This window comes from Phascolarctos cinereus, unplaced genomic scaffold (assembly GCF_003287225.1).
Source record: "Phascolarctos cinereus isolate Bilbo 61053 unplaced genomic scaffold, phaCin_HiC Scaffold_9;HRSCAF=440, whole genome shotgun sequence".
Lineage (NCBI taxonomy): Eukaryota > Metazoa > Chordata > Mammalia > Diprotodontia > Phascolarctidae > Phascolarctos > Phascolarctos cinereus.
Window position 1 is genome coordinate 197,984,223 of NW_027556402.1, and position 20,194 is coordinate 198,004,416.

Genomic DNA, 20,194 nt, shown 5'->3' on the forward strand with positions numbered 1-20,194 from the left:
ATAACAAAGGAGATAAGAAACAAGAAAATGTTTGCCATTATCACTAAGGATGTGATGTGAAAAGTTCACATAAAAGAGAGATTTCTCCTAGATGATGAAGTCCCCAGCATGTTCCTTTTTGCATGTGACCATGTGTCAATTGCACCAAAGATCAGAACTTTGTCAGGCTTTCCCAGTGAAATCTATAGGCACTCCTAAGAGATCATTCCAAGAATCCACATAGGAAAAACAAAGTAGGTAAAGAGTGTCTTTTGTCTGTATGATGGCACAGAGTTAAAAGGGGTACCCCATTGAGTTAGTCCATCAGTACATGTGCTTTGGACTGCCACATGAGATGAACAAAGAGTTGAATACAGAACCAAACGAAGAGGAGAAGGAGAGCTGGATTTAGTTGGTGAATTTCTATAAGATTTTTAACTCACAGCACAGAATATAGGGAATTTGTTTACAATTATATTATATTTGAGTGAGAGGCAGTGTAGCATGGTGGGTAGAAAACTAGCCTTGAATCAAAAGGACCTGGGTTCAAGTCCTGCCTCTGAAAAATATTAGGTATCAATGTCACTAGATCACAAATTACATGGAGAGGAGTGGAATGTTAAAATTTTTTTTAAAAACTGGAAAGGTAGGAAGGGTTAGTTATGCAGTTATGAAGGAATTTATAAGCCAAACAGGATTTTATATTTGATCTTAGAGGTAATAGGGAAACATTAATACTAGAAAGTAGGAGTAATCCAAAGAATTGCATTTCCCTACTTCTAGAGAAGACCCAGGACTAGTGACTGGTAGAAGGAGCACTATGGGAGGAGGTAGTCCCTTCTATACGCGGAAGACAGCTATGGAGGGTGATAAAAGGTATTTCTATGAATTTAAATCAAAGGGTCAGATTGTATTTATCAGTCTACAGCTAATTCAGGAGAGGCATTGATGATACCTGATAAAATTAGGTTAAAACGAGAAAACATTAAGGGAAATTAATAAGGAAATAATCATATTTAAAGATATTACTCCAAATGAAAGCATGTCAGTCTGAAATATACATGCAAAAATAAAATTTTAATACTTCAAGGATCCCTTTTTTTTCATTTGTATAGCCATTCCCTCCATAGATTCAGATCACATCTCCTCACTCCTTAGACTATAGCTTAACAAGTTGCTGTGACCAAAAAATTCACCACCTTGTAACCAAGCCTTCTGGTAATTAGCTTCTCTAATCTTAGCCTGGATCTTTATCCAGTCTCTCACTGGCTCTGGACTTGAAATCTTTCTGACTTTCCAGAGTTTGCTCTATACTGGGCCTTTGAGACTCTACACACTGTAGCAAAACAATACTTTAGGGAAGGTATGAAATAATATAGTAGTTAAATTTATCTAAAAATACTCAGTCTTACAAAGGGAAATAGATAGTTTATGAGATAAAATACTAACAGAATCTGTATAGAAAACAGATAGCCAATAATGTCAAGAAAGACTGAAAAATTGATGCAAAGAGACTTTAGCCATGCCAGATGACAAAATCTATAAAACAGCAATTTTAAAAACTGTCTGGACATGTATAAAAAATACAAAGCAGATCACTGGAACACAACAAAGAATCCAGAAATTGATAACCTAAGTATGACAAAACACTGAGGAAAGGAATCATTCAATTAAACATGTTGTGTGTGTGTGTGTGTGTGTGTGTGTGTGTACACATATATATTTATGAGAGAATTGGATAGCAATAGAGCAAAAATTGGATTTAGATAACCCCACATCATGTGTTGCCATAAACTTCAATTGAATTTATCATTTCAAATTATTGTACCTAATTTACAAATGAGAGGAACAAAAATATATTTATCTCTTTTGTGTGGAAGATAAAAATTGTTATCCGACTAGTGGAAGAAATCATTGGAAACAAAATTAATCAACTTGATTATAAAGGATTTTTTAAAAATTAAAAGGATTTACATGTTAAAAAAGTTTCAGCCATGAAAAATGTAGAAAAATCCTTACAGCAAATATGTCTGATAAAAATTTATCATCCAGAGTGAATAAGGAACATTGCTATAAAAGAAATGATACCCATTGCCCAAGGGGAAAATGATCAAAGGACATGAACAGTTTTTGATAGGGAGAAAACAAATTGTTATAGCCATTTGAAAAATATTTACTCTCTGTAATGATCAAAAATTAAAATGAATGAAGTACCACTTTTATGCCCATCAAATTGGTAAAATACCTAAAAATATTTGATGTTAGTAAGACTATAAACTGGTTAAGCCTTTCTTGGAAAGCAATCTTAATTTATATTGAGTTACAGAGCTCACTGCATCTTTTGATACTACTACCAGTGGTAGGACTATGTCCTAGAATGGATCTAGGGGAAAAGACTTTGCTGGACAAATAGGAGCTTGCTTTCTAATAGTGGGGCAAATGGAAACTGTCTACATGTTCAATGAGAAGGAAGTGGGGAAATCAGTTTGTAATATATCAATGTAATTGAATAATCTTGTACCATAAAAATGATAACTGGAAACATTACCATGTTTCTCTAGGTAGTACATACCCTTGGCAACTTGGACACCCCACTTGCAGCAGTAGCTGCAAAAGCCCAAATGAGGTGCTGATGAGAATGTCCAAAGACCAAAGTTCATGCATTGATTTTGGCATTAGTTTTGTGTGATCCTGGTCAAGTCATATAATCCTTGTCCAGTGATCAGATAAGTAGTAAGCAGCAGAGCTGGATTTTGAACCAGGCTCTGTTTCCCCAATTATTTCCTAGTTTTATTCTCAGAGATTTTCTCTGAGAATTCTTCCAAAATCTGAGATTCTGTGAATATCTTATACTTCCCCTTTGAGTTTGTTTTTTTTCCATGGTCCTTAAAATGTTAAGACTTTTCTTGGTACATCTATTGGTCTTCTAAATACCGTTCTCCTAAAATGAAAAATTTGAGTTATTTCTCTTTGTAGTGTCAAAGTTGTCTTTGCTGCAAATTCCCTTTCTATAGTTACATTTTAAAGGCCAGGATAAAAGCATATGTAACTTTTTCTCATTCTCTTTGCTTGCAGTTAAATTAAAAGCTTTGCAGCATGGTGTGTTAGTCTATCTGTATAGAGCTCGATTTTAAATGATGGTGAACATTTATGTTGATAGGAGCCTTGCAGCCAGGCTCCTTGCAGTGCGATCAATGTAAGTCATTTTCCAAAGGCCATTTCCAGATTGTTGAGTCTGCTGGTTGTCAGCAGTTTGGTGTGCCACTATTGAATCTGGCCATTTTGGTCTTCACAATTCAAAATTTTATTTAATTATTTTCATGCCACCCTCTAAAAACTGTATAATATGTTTTACTAATAAGAATCTTAAGAATCCTGAAATTGTAGGTAGCTTCTGTATTTTCTAAAAAGAGCATAACATTTCTTTTTATGGAGCACAGTTAGTGTCAGAGCCACAGTGCAAAACCAGGCCTCTCATTCCAAATGCAGCACTCTTTGGATTATGTCATCCACACAGTCTAGTGAGGAAATGAATGTTCCGTCAGGTAAATAGCATTTTTATAGTGATGAGTAACACTTTCCATGGGAGGACGGTATACATGTGAGACTGCACAAAACAACTAAGGGCTTTCTGTTAGACCCAAGCTGATTCCCCTACAAATGATGACAATTACTTAAATAGAAAACCCAACATAACATACCCAAGCTGGAAACTTCAGACATGTTTGACTCCTCCCTTTCCTTCCTCCCTTCTCCTGCATTCAAATCAACTGCTGAGTCCTTTTGAGTCCACTTCCACAGCATTTATTTCATCTATTTTTCTGCATTCCCACTGCTACCACCCTAGTTCAGGACTTCATTATCTCTCAACTGTAATATTGCAGTGGTCTCCTAATTGGTCTCCTTAACTCCAGCTCACTTAGCGTGTTGACTTGAATCTATGACAAGATCCCATTAGGCACTCAGTAAATAATGAATGAATGTGTTTTATAGTAATTAAACTGAGAAATTACTCTGTAATCTCAGAGAGGGTGTAACATGTGGAAAACAGAATAAAGAGAATGCATATAATAGGCAGAGGATGAATTTAGAATGTAGTATCTTAGAGTTAAAAGGGGTCTTCAAGCTTATCCAGCCCAATTCCTATGAGATACACGAAGCATATAGACTTTGGTCTGGCATGCTGTATTTATTATGAGTATTCCCTCCACAGATCAGCTCACCACCCATTTATGCCTTCTTTTTCTTTGCCGTTGTTTTTCCTTCAGTGCTCTCTAGGGGATCTACGAAAGCACAAGAAAGCTTCTTTTGACTGAATCACCCCCTTTACCAGTCATACATGTCCTCACTGATGTATTTTATACTGCATCTAGTGCACAAACTGCTATTGGCATCACTGGTATCCAAATGGAAAAATGCACAACAAATTTAAGTAGGTCCTGATAGATTCCATATAAGGTTGGAATTTTTTTAGTAGCAGTGTGAAATTGATGATAAGTGTTAGTTTACAGGGTACTGTAGTAGAAAGGTGCATTCCAGACATGTCTCTGGGTTGCATGTTTACCTTGGTCTCTATCATCATAGTTTGGGGTAATAGATACCGTGGTGGCACCTGGCCAAACTTATGTGTGCTTACTACTTACTAAGACTCAATCATCTGCACTATTTTTCTGATCAGTAAAAATGCTTATGTCCTTAATAAATTTATGTTCCCTGTGCCCTACTTTTTCTTCTTTAGTTCTCCTTGGGCACTTATAAGTATTGCTGCTTCTGGATACTCTATGACCATGGCCTCATTAATTTTCTGTCCTAAAGCATTCTATTTCTTGAAACCTATTGGATCTATATTAAACTAGCCCTCCCAATCTGCCTGAAAGTTCCCATGAATCTTAACAGCCACATTTAAAGGCAATTAAGCAAGAGAAGCAGAGGCAAAGAAGAACATTGTTTTAAAAAAATGAAATATGCCATTGAATCATGTAGTAAGAGAGATCTGCCCTTCCCAGCAGTAAATGATCAGTGTCCCCTTCCTCCTTGCCCTAATCTACCAAAAGAACTAATTGTTCTTTTGACACCACAGTATAAACCGCAGGTTTTATGGCTCTCAGTCTTTTATTGAAGTTCAGGGACGCTTCACCTGATTTCTCTCTCAGTATATTATATTCCTGCAGTGGTGACATTTGGCCTGATTGGCTTTTTTTAATCTTTTGTACTAACCATTTATCAAATTGGCCAGGACTTAAAGGTTGAACTTGAAAGGCTTTTTTTGCCTACCTTGATGGGAGTTTAGCATCACATATCTTCCCTACTGCAGTTTTTTAACATCACTTACACCTAATTTGATGCAGCAACATAATTGCCTGCCAGGAATAGGGAATGCCATCTGCTGCAGCTAAGCATGGCTTCTTGAATTCATCATGTTTAAGGGGAAAATGAGCCTTCAAGTTTAGGTCTTGAATATGTGTAGTTTATATAATCACTTGGTCTTTGTAAGATTTAAGAACTGGATTTTTATAAATGTACATTTTCTTTATGTTCCAAAGCCCAAAATATTAGTTTTCTTCTTGGCCTTTTCCCAGGAGGGAGAGGTAGAAAGTCTTATCAAGCTCTTCAGGGAATCACTTGAGTAACATTTCTGTGATATGTAAAGAGTAAATAGCTTCATAGTGTAAGTATGTATTGAATAGTAATATCTTGAGCCCTAATTTAAATAAACCTTTTTTTGATCATTGAAACTTTTTATTTAAAAACACAAAGCTCTAATAACAGTAAGAAGCATAGAAAATTCACTTAGGAATATTCATAATGTGGCTGTGGTGAAAAGAGAGGAAAGGAGAAAACTTTGTCAGACTCTACTGTTGTGCTAACCCACCCACTGAGGTGAAACCACGTAGAGGAAGCAGGGAAGGTTTTTTTTTCCTGCCAACTAACTGTCCCTTCCCCACAATGGCCAGAAGAAAAAGTAAGAATTGATAATGAAATACTGTCACAAGCAAGGTGGTTGAGGGGCAGGGTAAGAAGTAAGCATCAAGCTCATGAAAGGGATACAGCAGAATGAGAGGTTTGGAGGTATCATCCACCTCTCAGTTTCTGGAGGCGCAAAGCCCATTGTGAGGACCTCTTTTATCTCTAGGTTAGAAATTAATATTCCAGTCCATCACCAGTGATATCTCTCGTCACTCTCTCTTCCCTTTGCCATAAAGGACAGTCCTAATGTTACCCATTTCCCTCCATAGGGGTTGAGCTGAGCCTTTCTCTATCCTCAGATCCTTTGATACAAGTAGCTTTTTTCCTTACCCTTTCCCTTTTGGTGACACTCATTGAGGCTATTTTATCCTCAGTAAGGGCCTGGAGGTGGTAGGACAGTCAGGTTTAGCCATCATCAAAGAGAGTGAGAGGAACTGAAGAGACTCAAAGGATATTAGGAAACAGTAGTAAGAAAGCTTGTTGAAACACTTCCAATAGAGGTAATGTGTGTTTATATGCAGAGATAACATGGTACACCATCCAGAAAGAACCAGTACTAGCACATGAATCATAACAGTAATGTATTCATCAACTGCTTGGACACATCACACCTAGAGGGGACAGTGGCATTGTATATATAATTGCACTATCTGAATGTGGGCTAGGAGAGGAACTTTTACGCTTCATTAAGTTTTCTCCATTGGGGTGATGTGAATATGTATGCAAGTATACGCACACGCACACACACACAAGCAAGCTATGATATCTCCTCTCTTGAAATAGACCAGATGAAATCCATAATTAAGACACTGTGCCTCATAATCTACCTTCATACCAACTCAAAACAATATCCTGGTGACCTATGAATACTACCTCTTCACTCCTGTCTCCAGGTACCTGTTGGGATTTGGGAATGGGGGAAGCAAAGGGAGGTAATATTTTTTAGTGTTAACAGCTGTTAATATTATTTATATAGGTCACATTGGAGTTGTTGTAGGCCATATTACCTTCTCATTTTTATTCTGTTGGTGTTGATTTTTATCATTGTGCTAATAAATAGGTGGTCTAACTGTATATAACTGTATATTTCCCACATCAGTAACTAGTCATTTCCTGCCAAAATACAATTAGTACCATCTTTTTGTAATGTTGTTTGGTTCTTGCCATGTCCAATACTTCCCAACTTTCTTTTTGAAGAAAATCTTAATAACCTACAGTCCTAAGGTCTGTATATAGTCTACAAATCTTTAGAATCACTCATTTCTAATGGCCGAGCTCTTTTCCAGCAAACTTCTCAAATGCTCCCTCATACCTGCCTTTGCATTGAAATCAAATATTAAAGGATATGTTGATTTCATTTGAATGGACATATCAAGATCTTCACAGAATTTCTCTACTTCATCATCTTCCACAATTAATATTAGTATATAAGCCATGTTTATTTTCATGGTGACCTTTTTCAGATACTTTTCATGAGCACTGTAATACAAGCTGATTAATTGTTACAGGAAATGATGTTTCTTATTGCTGGCATTTCCAGAACTCAATCAAATAATAGTGGGGAGAGGGAGCATCCTTGCTTCCTTTATTTGTTGGGAAAGGTTCTAGTAGATCCCTATTACATATAATACTTGCATTTGGTTTTAGATAGATGCTTTTTATAGTATTAAAAAGGGTACTTCTATGCTAAAGAGTGTTATACTTTATGAAAGGCTTTTTCTGCATCTGTTGAGATGATTATGTGGTTTTGGATATTTGGTTTTTAATATAATTAAGTTGATTGTTTTCCTAATGTTAAGCCATCCTTGCATTCTAGGTGTAATTCCTCCTTGGTCATAAAGAATGATTTCTTAGATAAATCATTGTACTCTGGCAGAATTTTGTTTAAAATTTCCTAGTCAGTATTCATTACTGATATTGGCCTATAGTTTTCCTTCTTTGTTTTATCTTTTCCTGGTTGAAGTATTAGGACAATATTTATCTTATAAAAGGATTCTGGTAGGGTACTTTCTTTCTCAATTTTTGAAAATAACTTGTGATGTATGAGTACTAATTGTTCTTTAAAAATTTGATAGAATTCTGCTGTGAATACATTAGGACTAGGAGTTTTCTCTTTGGTAGTTATTTTATGGCTAGATTTATTTCTTTTTCTGAAATTGGGTTATTTAAATCTCTATTTGATCTGCTGATGGTTTAGTATTTCATATTTTTGAAGGTACTCCTCTACTTCTTTTGTGTTTGCAGTTTTATTAATGCATAACTGTGCATAATATGTTTTGATTATTCTTTTTATTTCTTCTGGTTTTGCTGTGATGTCACTTCGCTTATTTGCCATTTTATTGATTGATTTTCTGCTGTTCTCTTCTTAATCAGATTAGCTAAGGGTTTATCAGTTTTAATGGTCTTCAAAGAACTAATTTTTAGTTTTTTGTATCATTTCTATAGATTTTTTTGTTTCCAGTTTATTTCCCCCCTAATTTTTAATCTCTCTTCTTTTGTGCTTATTTTAGTTTTGTTCATTCGTTGGCCTTCTAATTATTTAAAATACATATTCAGTTCATTAATCCTTTCTATTTTGTTAATATATGTTTGTAGGAATATGATTTTTCCTCTGAGGACTGCTTTACCTGCATCCCAGAAATTTTGGTATGTTGTTTCATCATTCTCATTTTCTTTTACATAGTTATTGTTTCTATGATTTGTTCTTTGACTTGCTCATTATTTGGAATTTCATTATTAAGTCTCCATTTAGGTCTTTATATTTTGTTTGTGGTCCCTGTGCCAATTATTGTTTTTAATGCATTATAGTCTTTATTTATTCCTGCTTTTTTATATTTGTTTACAATATTTCTGTGCCTTCATACATGGTCAGTTTTTGTAAAAGTTCCATGTGGTGCTGAGAAATATGTATATCCTTTTGCAGTCCCATTTAGAAAACACTATTTACCTTGAGTTTTTCTAGCACTTTGTTCAGTTCCATCTTTCTCCTTTTATTTATCTTTTTGTTAGATTTATCCAAAACTGATAGAGGAATATTAAAGTCTCCTATCACTATTATATTACTGTCTTTGTCTTCTTGTAGTTCAGATAATGTCTCCTTTGTGAATTTAGATGCTAAGGAATTTGTAGTGTATAAGTTAACTACTAATATTGGTTTGTTCTACACTTTCTTTCAGCATAATGTTTCCTTGTTTGCCCTTTTCATTTTTTGAATGTTTATTTTCACTTTTTCAGATAAGATGATTGTAACTGTTGCCTTTTTTGGATTCACTTGATGCAAAGCAAATTTTTTCCATCCCCTCACTTATATTTTGTGTATGCCTTTGTTTTTTTTTTTTTAATATGTGTTCCTTGTTAAGTGACAGATCATGCTGTTTTGTTTTCTCATCTGTCACTCTGTTTCATTTTATTGGATTGTTTTTATCCATTCACATTTCAAGTTATGAGTTAGGTTTATATATTCCTTTGTCTTTAATTTTTTAGGTTATTATGTTCTTCCTCTTCTGCTGTGAACACAGTACTGTATTCCGTTAGTTACTTTGCCTGAATCTTTTTTAAAGATGTCCCTATTCCTTGCAGCTCTCTTCCCCGATCCCTGATCTTCCTCCTTTCATTTGTTACTCCTTTCCCTTTGGGTTTTGCTTATTAGTTCCCTTTTCTCTCCTGCTTTTATATGTTTATTCTTCCCACACACACACTGTCCCTCTCATTCAGGTAGATTCTCTCTTCTCTCCTCCCCTTCAGCTAGTCCTACTTATTAATGTTTTGGATTTCATTTTTGACCACCCCCTTTCCAGAAAGGATTTCTCTTTACTCTCCTCATTATTCATTCTCTCTATCCACTCTAGAATCTCATTCTCTAGTTAATGACCCCTATAATTATCTGGTTTCCCTTTATTCTTTGTATTCCTCATGCAGTCAAAATTTCCAAGGAATCCATTCTAGCTTTCATCTCTAGGCAGTCTCTGCCACTGCCTTGTAAAGTTTACTTTGCAGATTCTTCCTTATCATTGTGCCTCACTCCCGGAACAGTGCCAGTTCTTGCCAATGTCAGAGAAGATACTGTCCCATGATAGGCCTACCACATCCCTGATTATGTGACCCATCACTTATCTAACCCCCTCTTCCAGTTATCTTTCCCCCTCCCCCTGCCATGTCTCCAAATCTCCACCCAGAGTTCATGTCTTCCAACTCCCCCAGTTGCCAGTTACTCCCAGGAGTTCCAACCTTCCCCTCCCCAAGGTGGAATGAGAGGTCTTTTAAAGTACCAAATTCCCCAGACACAAGGTCCCCATCTCCCTTCACAAAACATTTCTCTTTATCCATAGAAACATCCATCAATGGAACCCCCTTCCACCACCAAATCAAGGCTTCCTTCCTTCCTCTCCCTTCTTAGTACTTCTCTTCTCCTCCTAAGCAACTCCTCTAAAGGCTTTTCTCTTACTGAGACCACAGAGGTCACTTTCCCTTCATTGCTAGCTCTCTTTTGACCAAGGCATATCACACATTCCTCTCTATTGTCATGCTCTCATACCCCCCTTTCATGTGCCTTCCCCACCTTGAGTCACCTATAGGCAAGAAGTTACCAAATTCTGTACGTAATGCCCCAGACCTGCCTCATTGCTGTGACCTCCACCAGACGTCTGTCTTCTCCCCATCTCCTTGTGTGCATTTAGAAAGAAGTCTCTTACTGGCCTCTCTGCAACCATTCTGTTGCTGTTGCTGTCCTTGGCTCCTACATCACTCCTTCTGAATTTCTGTTGTCTGGGGTGTGTGAGAAGCAAATACTCTATTCCATCTTCCTAAAAATGTTTCAAATGTCTTTACTGTTGAATGTCCATCTTTTTTCACTTATGGTTAAGCTCAGATTTGCACGGTAGGTCACTCTAGGCGGCATCCTGAGCTTCATTGCTCTTTGAAACACATTGTTCCATTCCCTTCTATGTTTTCTGGTGGGTGCAGAATAGTCTTGTATTATTTGAATTTCCTTTCTTTTTTATATAAAAGCTTTTCTCCTAATTGCTTACAGAACTTGTTTCTGAATTAAATTGTTAAATTTAACTGTTATGTGACTTGGAGTTTGCAACCTTGGATTTTTTTCTGGAGGCATCTATAAATTCTTTCAATTGGTATCTCATTTTCTGTATTCAGAAGTTCAGGGCAGTTCTCTTGTATCATTTATTGGATTTTGGTGTTCGTGTTTTTCATCTAGTCATGTTCTTCTGGGAGACCTATAATCCTTAGATTGTCTCTACACATCCTATCTCTGAGATCAGTATGTTTTGCCTGTATGGTGAGCATATTTTCTTTTAATGCTGTTGGGGTTTTTTGCTTTTCCCCTTCTAGATTATCTTTCACTTCTGTATATTTTTATTCCCAAGCTATTGTTCTCTCTTTTGTTTCTTTGGTGAGACTTATCATCACAGGGTCCAGTTTTTCTGTTCTGCCTATTATTTTTGCTGTGCAGGCTATACATTCTGCATTTATAATTCCCATTTCTCTTTTGAACCACTCAGGAACAGCATGTCATGTTTCCATATTCTTCTCACTTTCTACAGGTCCTCTGTCTCATAAAATTGGATCATTGTCTATTATTTTTCAAAAACTTATTTACTGCATCTGAAAGCCCTATTTCATTCTGTTGTTAGTGTTCTCCCTGTTGATATATCGGTTTATGTTCAAAATCTTTGAGTTTTCTTCTTTCTGAGATTTTTGTTAATTTCTGTCTTTTTCCCTTTTATTTTCTGCTATTTTTCACTGTCTGAATATCTCTGATGGTGGTTTCCTTGGGAACTGGGTCTCAAAGCATCTCAGCTTCTTCTTCTATTGGGCAATTCACGGTTTATCAGCCTAGGTCTCTGTTCTGACTTTTGGGCGGGCAGAACTGGCCCCAACTGGATGCTGAGTGCTTTCCTTCAGGCTTTAGTGGGGTGCTCCAAAACTTCCCTTCCCCCTACCTCATACACAAGTGTCTTGTCCCATTCCCTCTGTTCCTCAGTTCTCTAGCCTGGCATCAGCAATTCAGGGAGCTACCATGCTGTTTCTGTGGGATTGTCTGCCCCAGTACAGAGCTCCGAGCTTTACAGCACTGGTGCTGTGGGGTTGTCTGCCTCAGTGCCAGCGATGCAGAGATTTGCAGCTGGGGCTGTGGAGTTGTCACTGAAGCTCTGGCTGGTTGTCACAGCCTCCAGCATGCTCTTGCATCCAAATTGCTGCACTTATCATTGCACTGACTATAATGCAGCCAACTTCCACAGCTGGAGCTAGAGTCTCCACAGCACTGGGAAGTGGGGAGTGGAGATCAGAAGTATAGAATTGGGTTTTCTTAAATGCCACATGTCAGGTCTTTGGTTCTGCTAGCCCAGCCTCACCATAAATAGTATGGGAGGCAGGAGAGGGGTGCTAAGTGAGCTCAGGGTCAGTGAACATCAGTTCATGATTCATTTGTTTGTTTACCTTCTCCTGGATACTGGGTGTCCTGGACCATGCAGACAGCTGAAGTTTGCTTTACCTTTAGCACATAATTTCTATATTGGAGGGGTTTGACATGTTGTAGGGAATGTGAAATCTATGATCTACTGGCACTGGTTTCCTTGATGTTTCCCACACATATACTCCATCTCCTGACTCTGCTTTTTCCCTGGCTATCCTCCAAGCATAGCATGCTCTCTGTCCTCATATTTGTCTCCCGGCTTCCTTCAGGTATCAACTAAAAAACCCATCTTCTGCAAGAACCCTTTCCTGGAGCCCTCAGTGCTACTGCCTTCTCTCTGAAACTACCTTCAACTTACTTCGTGCATTTCTTGTGTGTACATGATTGTTTATATGTTTTCTCCTGCATTAGAATGTGAGCTCCTTTAGGGTGGGGATGGTTTGGGCAGCTAGATGGTACGGTGAATAGAATATCAGACTTGGAATTAGGCAAACCAGAGTTCAAATCCTGTCTCCAACACTTATTAGCTGTGTGATTCTGGAGAAATCACTTTCCTCTGTCAACTCCACTTTCTCATCTGTAAGATGGAGATAATAATAGAACTCCCTCAGGGTGTTTGTGAGGCCTAAATGAGGTAACATGTAAAGTACTTTGCAAACCTTTAAGTACATATAAATGCTAGTTGTTACTATTACTACTACCACTACTACTACTACTACTTTTCTTTGCATCCCCAAAACTTAGCACTTAGCAAGTCCTCAATAAATGCTTATTTGATTGATTGAAAAAATAACAACAAATTTCACCTGGAGAGACGAGGGTCAGGAATCTTGAGGGTAATAATGAAAAAAAGTGGGAAGAAAGGGTACCTAGAAGTACCATATCAAACTATACTACAAAGTAATAGTCATCAAAACAATTTGGTGCTGGTTAATAAAAAGAAGTTGATTAGTGGAACTAATTAGAAACACAACATAGAGAAACAAACAAACCTGGTTGCCTGGTGCTTGATAGACACAAAGACCCAGCTGCTTAGGAAGGGACTATTTGTCAAAAACTTCTGGGAAAACTATAAAGTAGTTCGGCAGAATTAGGTTTAAGCGAATACCTCACATCATATGCCACAATAAGCTAAAACTGGATATGTGACTTAGCTGTAAACAGCCACATCATAAACAAATCAGAAGAGCAAGGTACAAATTTCCTTTGGGATCAACGGATAGAGGGAGGGTTCATGAATGTATATCAGACAGAGAGAATCACAGAATGGGCATGTAATTGAAAAGGGGTTTTTTGCACAAACAAAATCAGTGCAGATGAAATTAGAATGGAAACAATGAATTAGGGAAAAATATTTGTAACTTGTGTCTCTGATAAAAGTATTTCCAAAATAAATAAAAAGTTGATTCAAACTTATAAGAATACAAGCCTTTCTCTAATTGATAAATGTGCAGAAGTTATGAATGGGAAGTTTTCAAAGGAAAATTAAAGTTATAAACATCCAGACTCCAAATAACTAACAAATAGAGAAATGCAAATGAAAGCAACAATGAGTTCCCTCTCACACCCATCAGATTGGCAGAGATAACAAAGATGGATAATGACAAATGTTCCTGGAGCTGGAGGAAAACAGGACCATTACTACGCTGTTGGTAGACTTTTGAATTGATGCAGCCTTTCTGGGAAGCAGCTTGAAACTATGCCCAAAAAGTCACTAAACTGTGTATATACTTTGACCCAGCATGACTACTTTGATCTCTTTGGACCTTTGTCTTGTTGTTGTATGTCCTTTGTTCTGAAAAAGGACCAGTGACATCATGAGGTGATGTCTTAACTTGCTTTCATTGAATGGCCAATAATAGCCCCCACCCCAAGCCTCTAAGGCTCGTTGTTTAGATTTTGATGGCTTAGAATGAGTGTAAATAAATAGCCTTTATCTCAAAAACATTGAAGAGAGAGGAAAAGGACATCCATTAACAAAAATATTTATAGCGTCTCTTTCTGTAGTAGCCAAAAGCAGGAAACTAAATGAGTACCCATCGGGGAATGACTGAAAAAATTATGGCACATGAACATGATGGAATACTACTGTGCCATGAGAAATTACAAAAAGAATGGATTCAGTGAGACTTTGGGAGATTTGGATGAAATTGATGCAGTGATTTGAGAATTAGGAGAACAATTTGTACAATCACAATATTTTGGTGGCAGATTTCTTTTAGACTTAAGAATTCTGGTCGGTGCAATGACCAATCACAGTTCCCGAGGACCAGTGATGATACATGCTATTCAGTTTCTGAAAGGTGATGGATACAAGAGACAGAACAAAACGTTTATTTTTGGACCTAGCCGTTATGAAAATGTGCTTTGTTTGACTATGCATGTTTGTTACAAAGTCTTTGTTTCTCTTTTATCTTTTGGATTGGGTCTTGGGAATGAGAGAAAATAAATGCTTGTTAATTGAAGAAGAAAAAAAAGGAAGTGGTGATCACAAAGAGCCATAATGACTTCATCAAGAACAGAGCAAGTCAGAATAAGTTCATTTCCTTTCTGACAGCATTTTTAGACAGATGGCGAGGCAGTATGGTGTGGAAAATACAGGACTGATCTTAAGAGTTAAAAAGAGTAGGGTTTATGTCCTGCCTCCAACCTACTCGTCATATGACTTAACTTCATCGTGTCATTTAACTTCCCAGGGCTCCCAGCAACTTTCTGCGGCAATAAGTATGAACTGCCAGTCTACAATGGTGGAAGGAGCTTCTGTAACAAAGGGAGCTGCCTATGCTAAAGAAAGCATGGGTCCAGAACAAAAATGATAATAATAATGATAATCATTATCACTGAATAAACTGGAAGATACATCTTATTTGTACATAGTTATTTGCATGTCATCTCCCTATTAGGCTGGAAGCTCCTCGAGAGCAGGGTTGCCTTTCCTTATATCCCTAGTGCCTATCACAATGACTAGAACATATTAAGAGCTTAATAAATAAATGGTATTCTTGTGAACAAGATGGAGAGGTATGGACTAGATTATAATAGTTAGCTGGATTTGGAACTACTTGAGTGGTCACCCCCAAAAGTAGTCATTAATAGCTTGATATTAATGTGGAAAATGTCTGTAATGGAATGCCCCCCAGAATATGTGCTTGGTTTTGTGATATTTAGCATTTTTATCAATGAAGTAATTGAAAATATAGATAGCATTGTTGTAAAGTTTGCACATGACACAGTGAGCTATCAAAAAATGGAATGGACTGCCTTGGGAAGTATTGGGGTTCCTTCCCACTAGATATCTTCAAGCACTGTCTATTTGTCAGAGTAAATTTGTTAGAGGCAGCTAAATGACAAGGTATATAGAGTGCTAGACTGAGTCAGAAAGGCAGCTAGGTGGTACAGTGGATAGAGTTCCAGCCTCAGAGTCAGGAGGACCCGAGTTCGAATGTGGTCTCAGACAATTGACACTTATTAGCTGTGTGACCCTGGGCAAGTCACTTAACCCAGATTCCCTCACCAAAAACAAAAACAAAACAAAACAAAAACAGGGCCTGAGTTCAAATTCTGCCTTTAAATCCTACCCCCATTAGCTGTCTGACCCTGAGCAAGCCACTTAACCTTTCTCAGCCTCAGTTTCCTTATCTATAAGATGGAAATTATAATAGCACCTACCTTATAAGGTTATTGTGAGGATTAAATAATATAGTATATGTAAATTATTTTGTGGACATTAAAAGTATTGCATAAATTCTAGCTATTTTTATTATTATTAAATTCTCCATCAGGTATAGGTTGGACTAGTTGGTTCCTGAGGTTCCTGTGATTCTGATTTTTGAAGTAAACATAGTCTGTTTCCTGGACCATATATCAAGCCTTCTTAGCATGGTAGAACCTGACAGAGCTTCTTGGATTCATCAAGAACCCAGGGTAACCTCCATACCTTGATGAGACATTAAAGTAGGACTTCATGAACGGCCTTGTATGTATCAGTAGTATGTATCGGTAAATATATATTGAATGAATTATATGAAATGTTACCAACCGGTCATATAGGAAGACACAATCCCCAAAAGAACCAGCTTTGGGAGCCTTACTTAGTGCCCTGGCATACTGCAATGTAGTCTAGGATCACATAGCATAGGTAACTAACCTCAGCAAATAACAGCAGGACCTGATTTTAGATGATGGTCTCATATTCCCCCTAGCAATCATTTGAGGAAGATTTGAAGCAGTGTGGTGTAGTTTAAAGACCGAGGCAGTATAGCATAGTAGAAAGAACACTGGATCGTGAGTCCAAGGACCTGTGTTCAAGTTGTGACTTTACTATTTCCTACTGTGTGATCGTGGTGGGGATCCTTATCCCTCTGGGCCTCAGCTTCCTTGTCTTTGCAATGATGATGTTGAACTAAATGATCTCTAGGGTCCCTTCTACCTCTAAAAATCTATGATCCTGTGATTTATAGAAATGTAGCAAACTTTAAAAATTTGACTTTCCTTTCTGCTCTCTTCTCTCCCATCACAGTAAAAAACCAACATGTATATAGTAGGGAAAGGAAAAGAAGCAAAGGGTTTGTATGCTCCACAGGATTGATAACCACTGCCTGAATAATGTGTGATATCACTATGAGCCTCAGGAGGGTAGCTTCCCAACAGGGTCTTCTTTAAACTTGGTAGCTCTCTTCATGTCTAACAAAGTATTCTGTGCAAAATAGATCATTTTTAAATATTACTCAGATGTACGAAAATAAGTATGACACTCATTTTAGTGTTTAAACAGCTGCGGTTGCATATTGAGAACTTCAATTGACCTAATGCTACTAATGCTATAACCTGAGGGTACAGATAAGCTATCTCTGCCTCTTTTTAGTCTTTGTGGACATATGTACTGAATTGAAGCTGAAGGCAAGGAAGATATATAGGACCACATAAATATAGCTGGAAGGGACCTCAGAAGCGAGGAAACTTTAAACATTCTGTTTAATGGCTTTTCTGGCTAACTTAGTTAAATAAGATGAAACCACTAACAGTCAAAGATCCTCTCTCCCAACCTCCTTGTTCGCCTTGTGTGATCTTACAGAGTAGTCAGTTATTGCTATTAATTGGCTTCACACATAGTCAATAATCTGTGACATTGTGTCAGTCTACAATTATCATTTGATTTCAAATGACCGTATGGTCAAAACTTCAAAGTTCTACCCTTGCTCCAGCTTACTGACACAGGGAGAATGAGGCCTTGGACAAATACTTGTCTTCTTCCTTTAGTTTTCTCACTTGGGGAACAGAAATATTCAAACAGTTTCAAAGATATGTGCTGACAAATGTTGGGGAATTGCTTTGAAAATGCTAATCATTACAAATGTTGCACCCGGTATTAACTTTCACCATGAATAGTTTAAAAAAAAAAAAGGATGCTATGAAAGAAACCATAATCCCAGCTTCAAACATTTGACACTTACTAGTTGTGTAACCCTGGGCAAGTCACTTAACTCTGAGTGCCTCACTGAAAAAGAAAAAAAAAAAACCAACATAATCAATATAGTATCTTAGAAAGCCATCTTCTCATGATAAATCTTTTTTCTTAATTTAAATCACTTATCGTATGTCTTTTATCCCTTTTAAAAAAACATACAATGTATTAAAGACTTCATTGGACATTCAATTGGAAAAGAAGTCATATGGACTGATCTTGTAGCAGAAGTACAAACAGATAAACTGAGTGTTGCACTAGTATCCATGAAATATTTTTTAAAAAACCTCTGAGGAAAATCTACAACTCATTGGGTGGATCCTTTAGGCAGGACTGAAAAAGACATAGGTAGGAATTACTCAGGATGAAATGGAATTGGTGGATTGCAATCTGTACCAGGAAAAGGATTACCAATGCTAAGGAGATCACAGATCCATCGAAGTGTTACACTCTCATTGTATGAAAATACTGGACAAGACAGACTAGTGCTTGTTTATACCATTTGGCAGTGATGGGCTTTGTTATTATCTGAAAAGAGAAGTGAGTGTCTGTTAACCACCCTTCCCCATACGTGTTTTTTGAACAGCAACATCAAGACAGGCCCCTGTTCATCGGAAGGCCCTGACCAGGAGGAGATCCAGCTGGCCTTACAGGCTGCGAAAAGGGCTACGAGGGAAAAGATCAGATCCAGGTTTCACAGCAGCAGTGACCTCATCCACCGACTTTTTGTCTGCATATCAGGTATGATCTCTGCATTTTAAAAAACTCCTTTGGATAATCTCAGGATAACTATTTCTCATGTTTTGATAAGCCTTGGAGTGCTTGAAAATCTCATAGAGAGAAGGTAGCCCCTCCTACAGAGCTAACAAATACTTCTACATAAAAATCATCTGCTTAATACTCTGGAAGGTTTTTGTGGTACATTTTTTTAAAAAACAAGGCCTAGAAGGAACTCTAGATAGTAAGTGGATATAAATTGATAGATTATAAGGATTTAAGCATAGCTTAGCCTCTTCTTCCTAATATAGATAGATGGAGGTGATTTTTAAATTGTCATTTATGTGATGCTTGAAAGTGAATATAATAACAGCAGCCAACAATATGTAATGTTGAAATCTGCCTCCTTAGGCAGAAGCAATAGGGAGATAGATATGTCAGCTCAATATAAGGAAAAATTTCCTAATGATTTTAGATATTCAGAAATTGAACAGACTGACTCAGGAGGTAATAATAATAATGATAACTCACATTCATATGGCACTCCAGGATTTACAAAGTGTTTTTCTTCGCAATAGCTCCTTGGATACATGGAATGAAAGTGTGATTATCCCCATTTTACAGAGGGAAAACTGAGCCTCATTCAGTCAACAAGCACGTATTAACCACCTACTATGTGCCAGGCACAGCACGAAGTACTGGGAATACAGAGATAAAAATGGACCCGTCTTTGCCCTCAAGGAGCTTACATTCTGTCAGAGGAGACAACATAGATAGATGGATGGATGGATAGATAGATAGATAGATAGATAGATAGATAGATAGATAGATAGATAGATATAAAATATATGGACCCAGTGAATACAAAGTAGCTAGAAGCTGGGGGTCATGGATCAGGAAAAGCATCATGTAGAAAGTCGTGGGGTTTGAGATGATTCTTAAGGGAAGTCAGCTATTCTATAAGGCAGAAGGGAAGAGAGCACATACCAGGCATTTTCATATTGCAAAGGTATGGAGGTGGGAGATTGAGGGCCAAGGGTGAGGAACAACAGTAATTAGCCCAGTTTGGCTGTACAGGAAGCAGAATAAATCTATAATGAGACTATAAATGGGAGATCAGGACCAGATGGTGAAGGGCTTGAAAGGCCAGACAGAGGAGTCTATATTTTATCATGGAGACAATGGTGAGTAATTGGAGTTTACTGAATAGGGAAATGACATTGTCAGACTGCATTTAAGGAAAATTACTTTGACAGCTGTGTGAATTGGAGAAACAAGAGAGCTGAGGAGACCAATTAGGCATCATTGCAGTAGTCCAGGCCAAAGGTGGTGACTATGGGTAGAGGGGCTGTGTGAGGAGCGAAGAGGGAACAGATGCAAGAAATGTCACAGAGATAGAAATAACAAGAATTCGCAACTGACTGGGACTATAAAGTGAGAATGATTGATTGAGGATAATTGTAAGGTTGCAAACTTCAGAACCTGAAAGAATGGTGAAACTGGCTTAATTAGAGTGAGAAGTCCTTTGGGGGGAATTGTAGCTAATAGTGTTGATTAGGTAATGTAGTGAGTAGTGAAGAGCTTTGAATGGCAGCCTAGGTTTAGATGCTATAAGTAATGTCAACTAGTGATAG

At 37.4% G+C, this 20,194-nt stretch overlaps 1 protein-coding gene across 1 annotated transcript in view; it reads left to right on the plus strand.

Moving 5' to 3' along the window:
- ZFYVE28 (zinc finger FYVE-type containing 28) overlaps positions 1 to 20,194 on the plus strand; it is a 214,067-nt gene that overhangs the window by 165,832 nt on the left and 28,041 nt on the right. Inside the window, exon 9 of the mRNA XM_020992212.2 lies at positions 18,430 to 18,584. Within this exon, the coding sequence (XP_020847871.1) occupies positions 18,430 to 18,584 (155 nt within the window). The remainder of the gene's footprint in view (positions 1 to 18,429; positions 18,585 to 20,194) is intronic.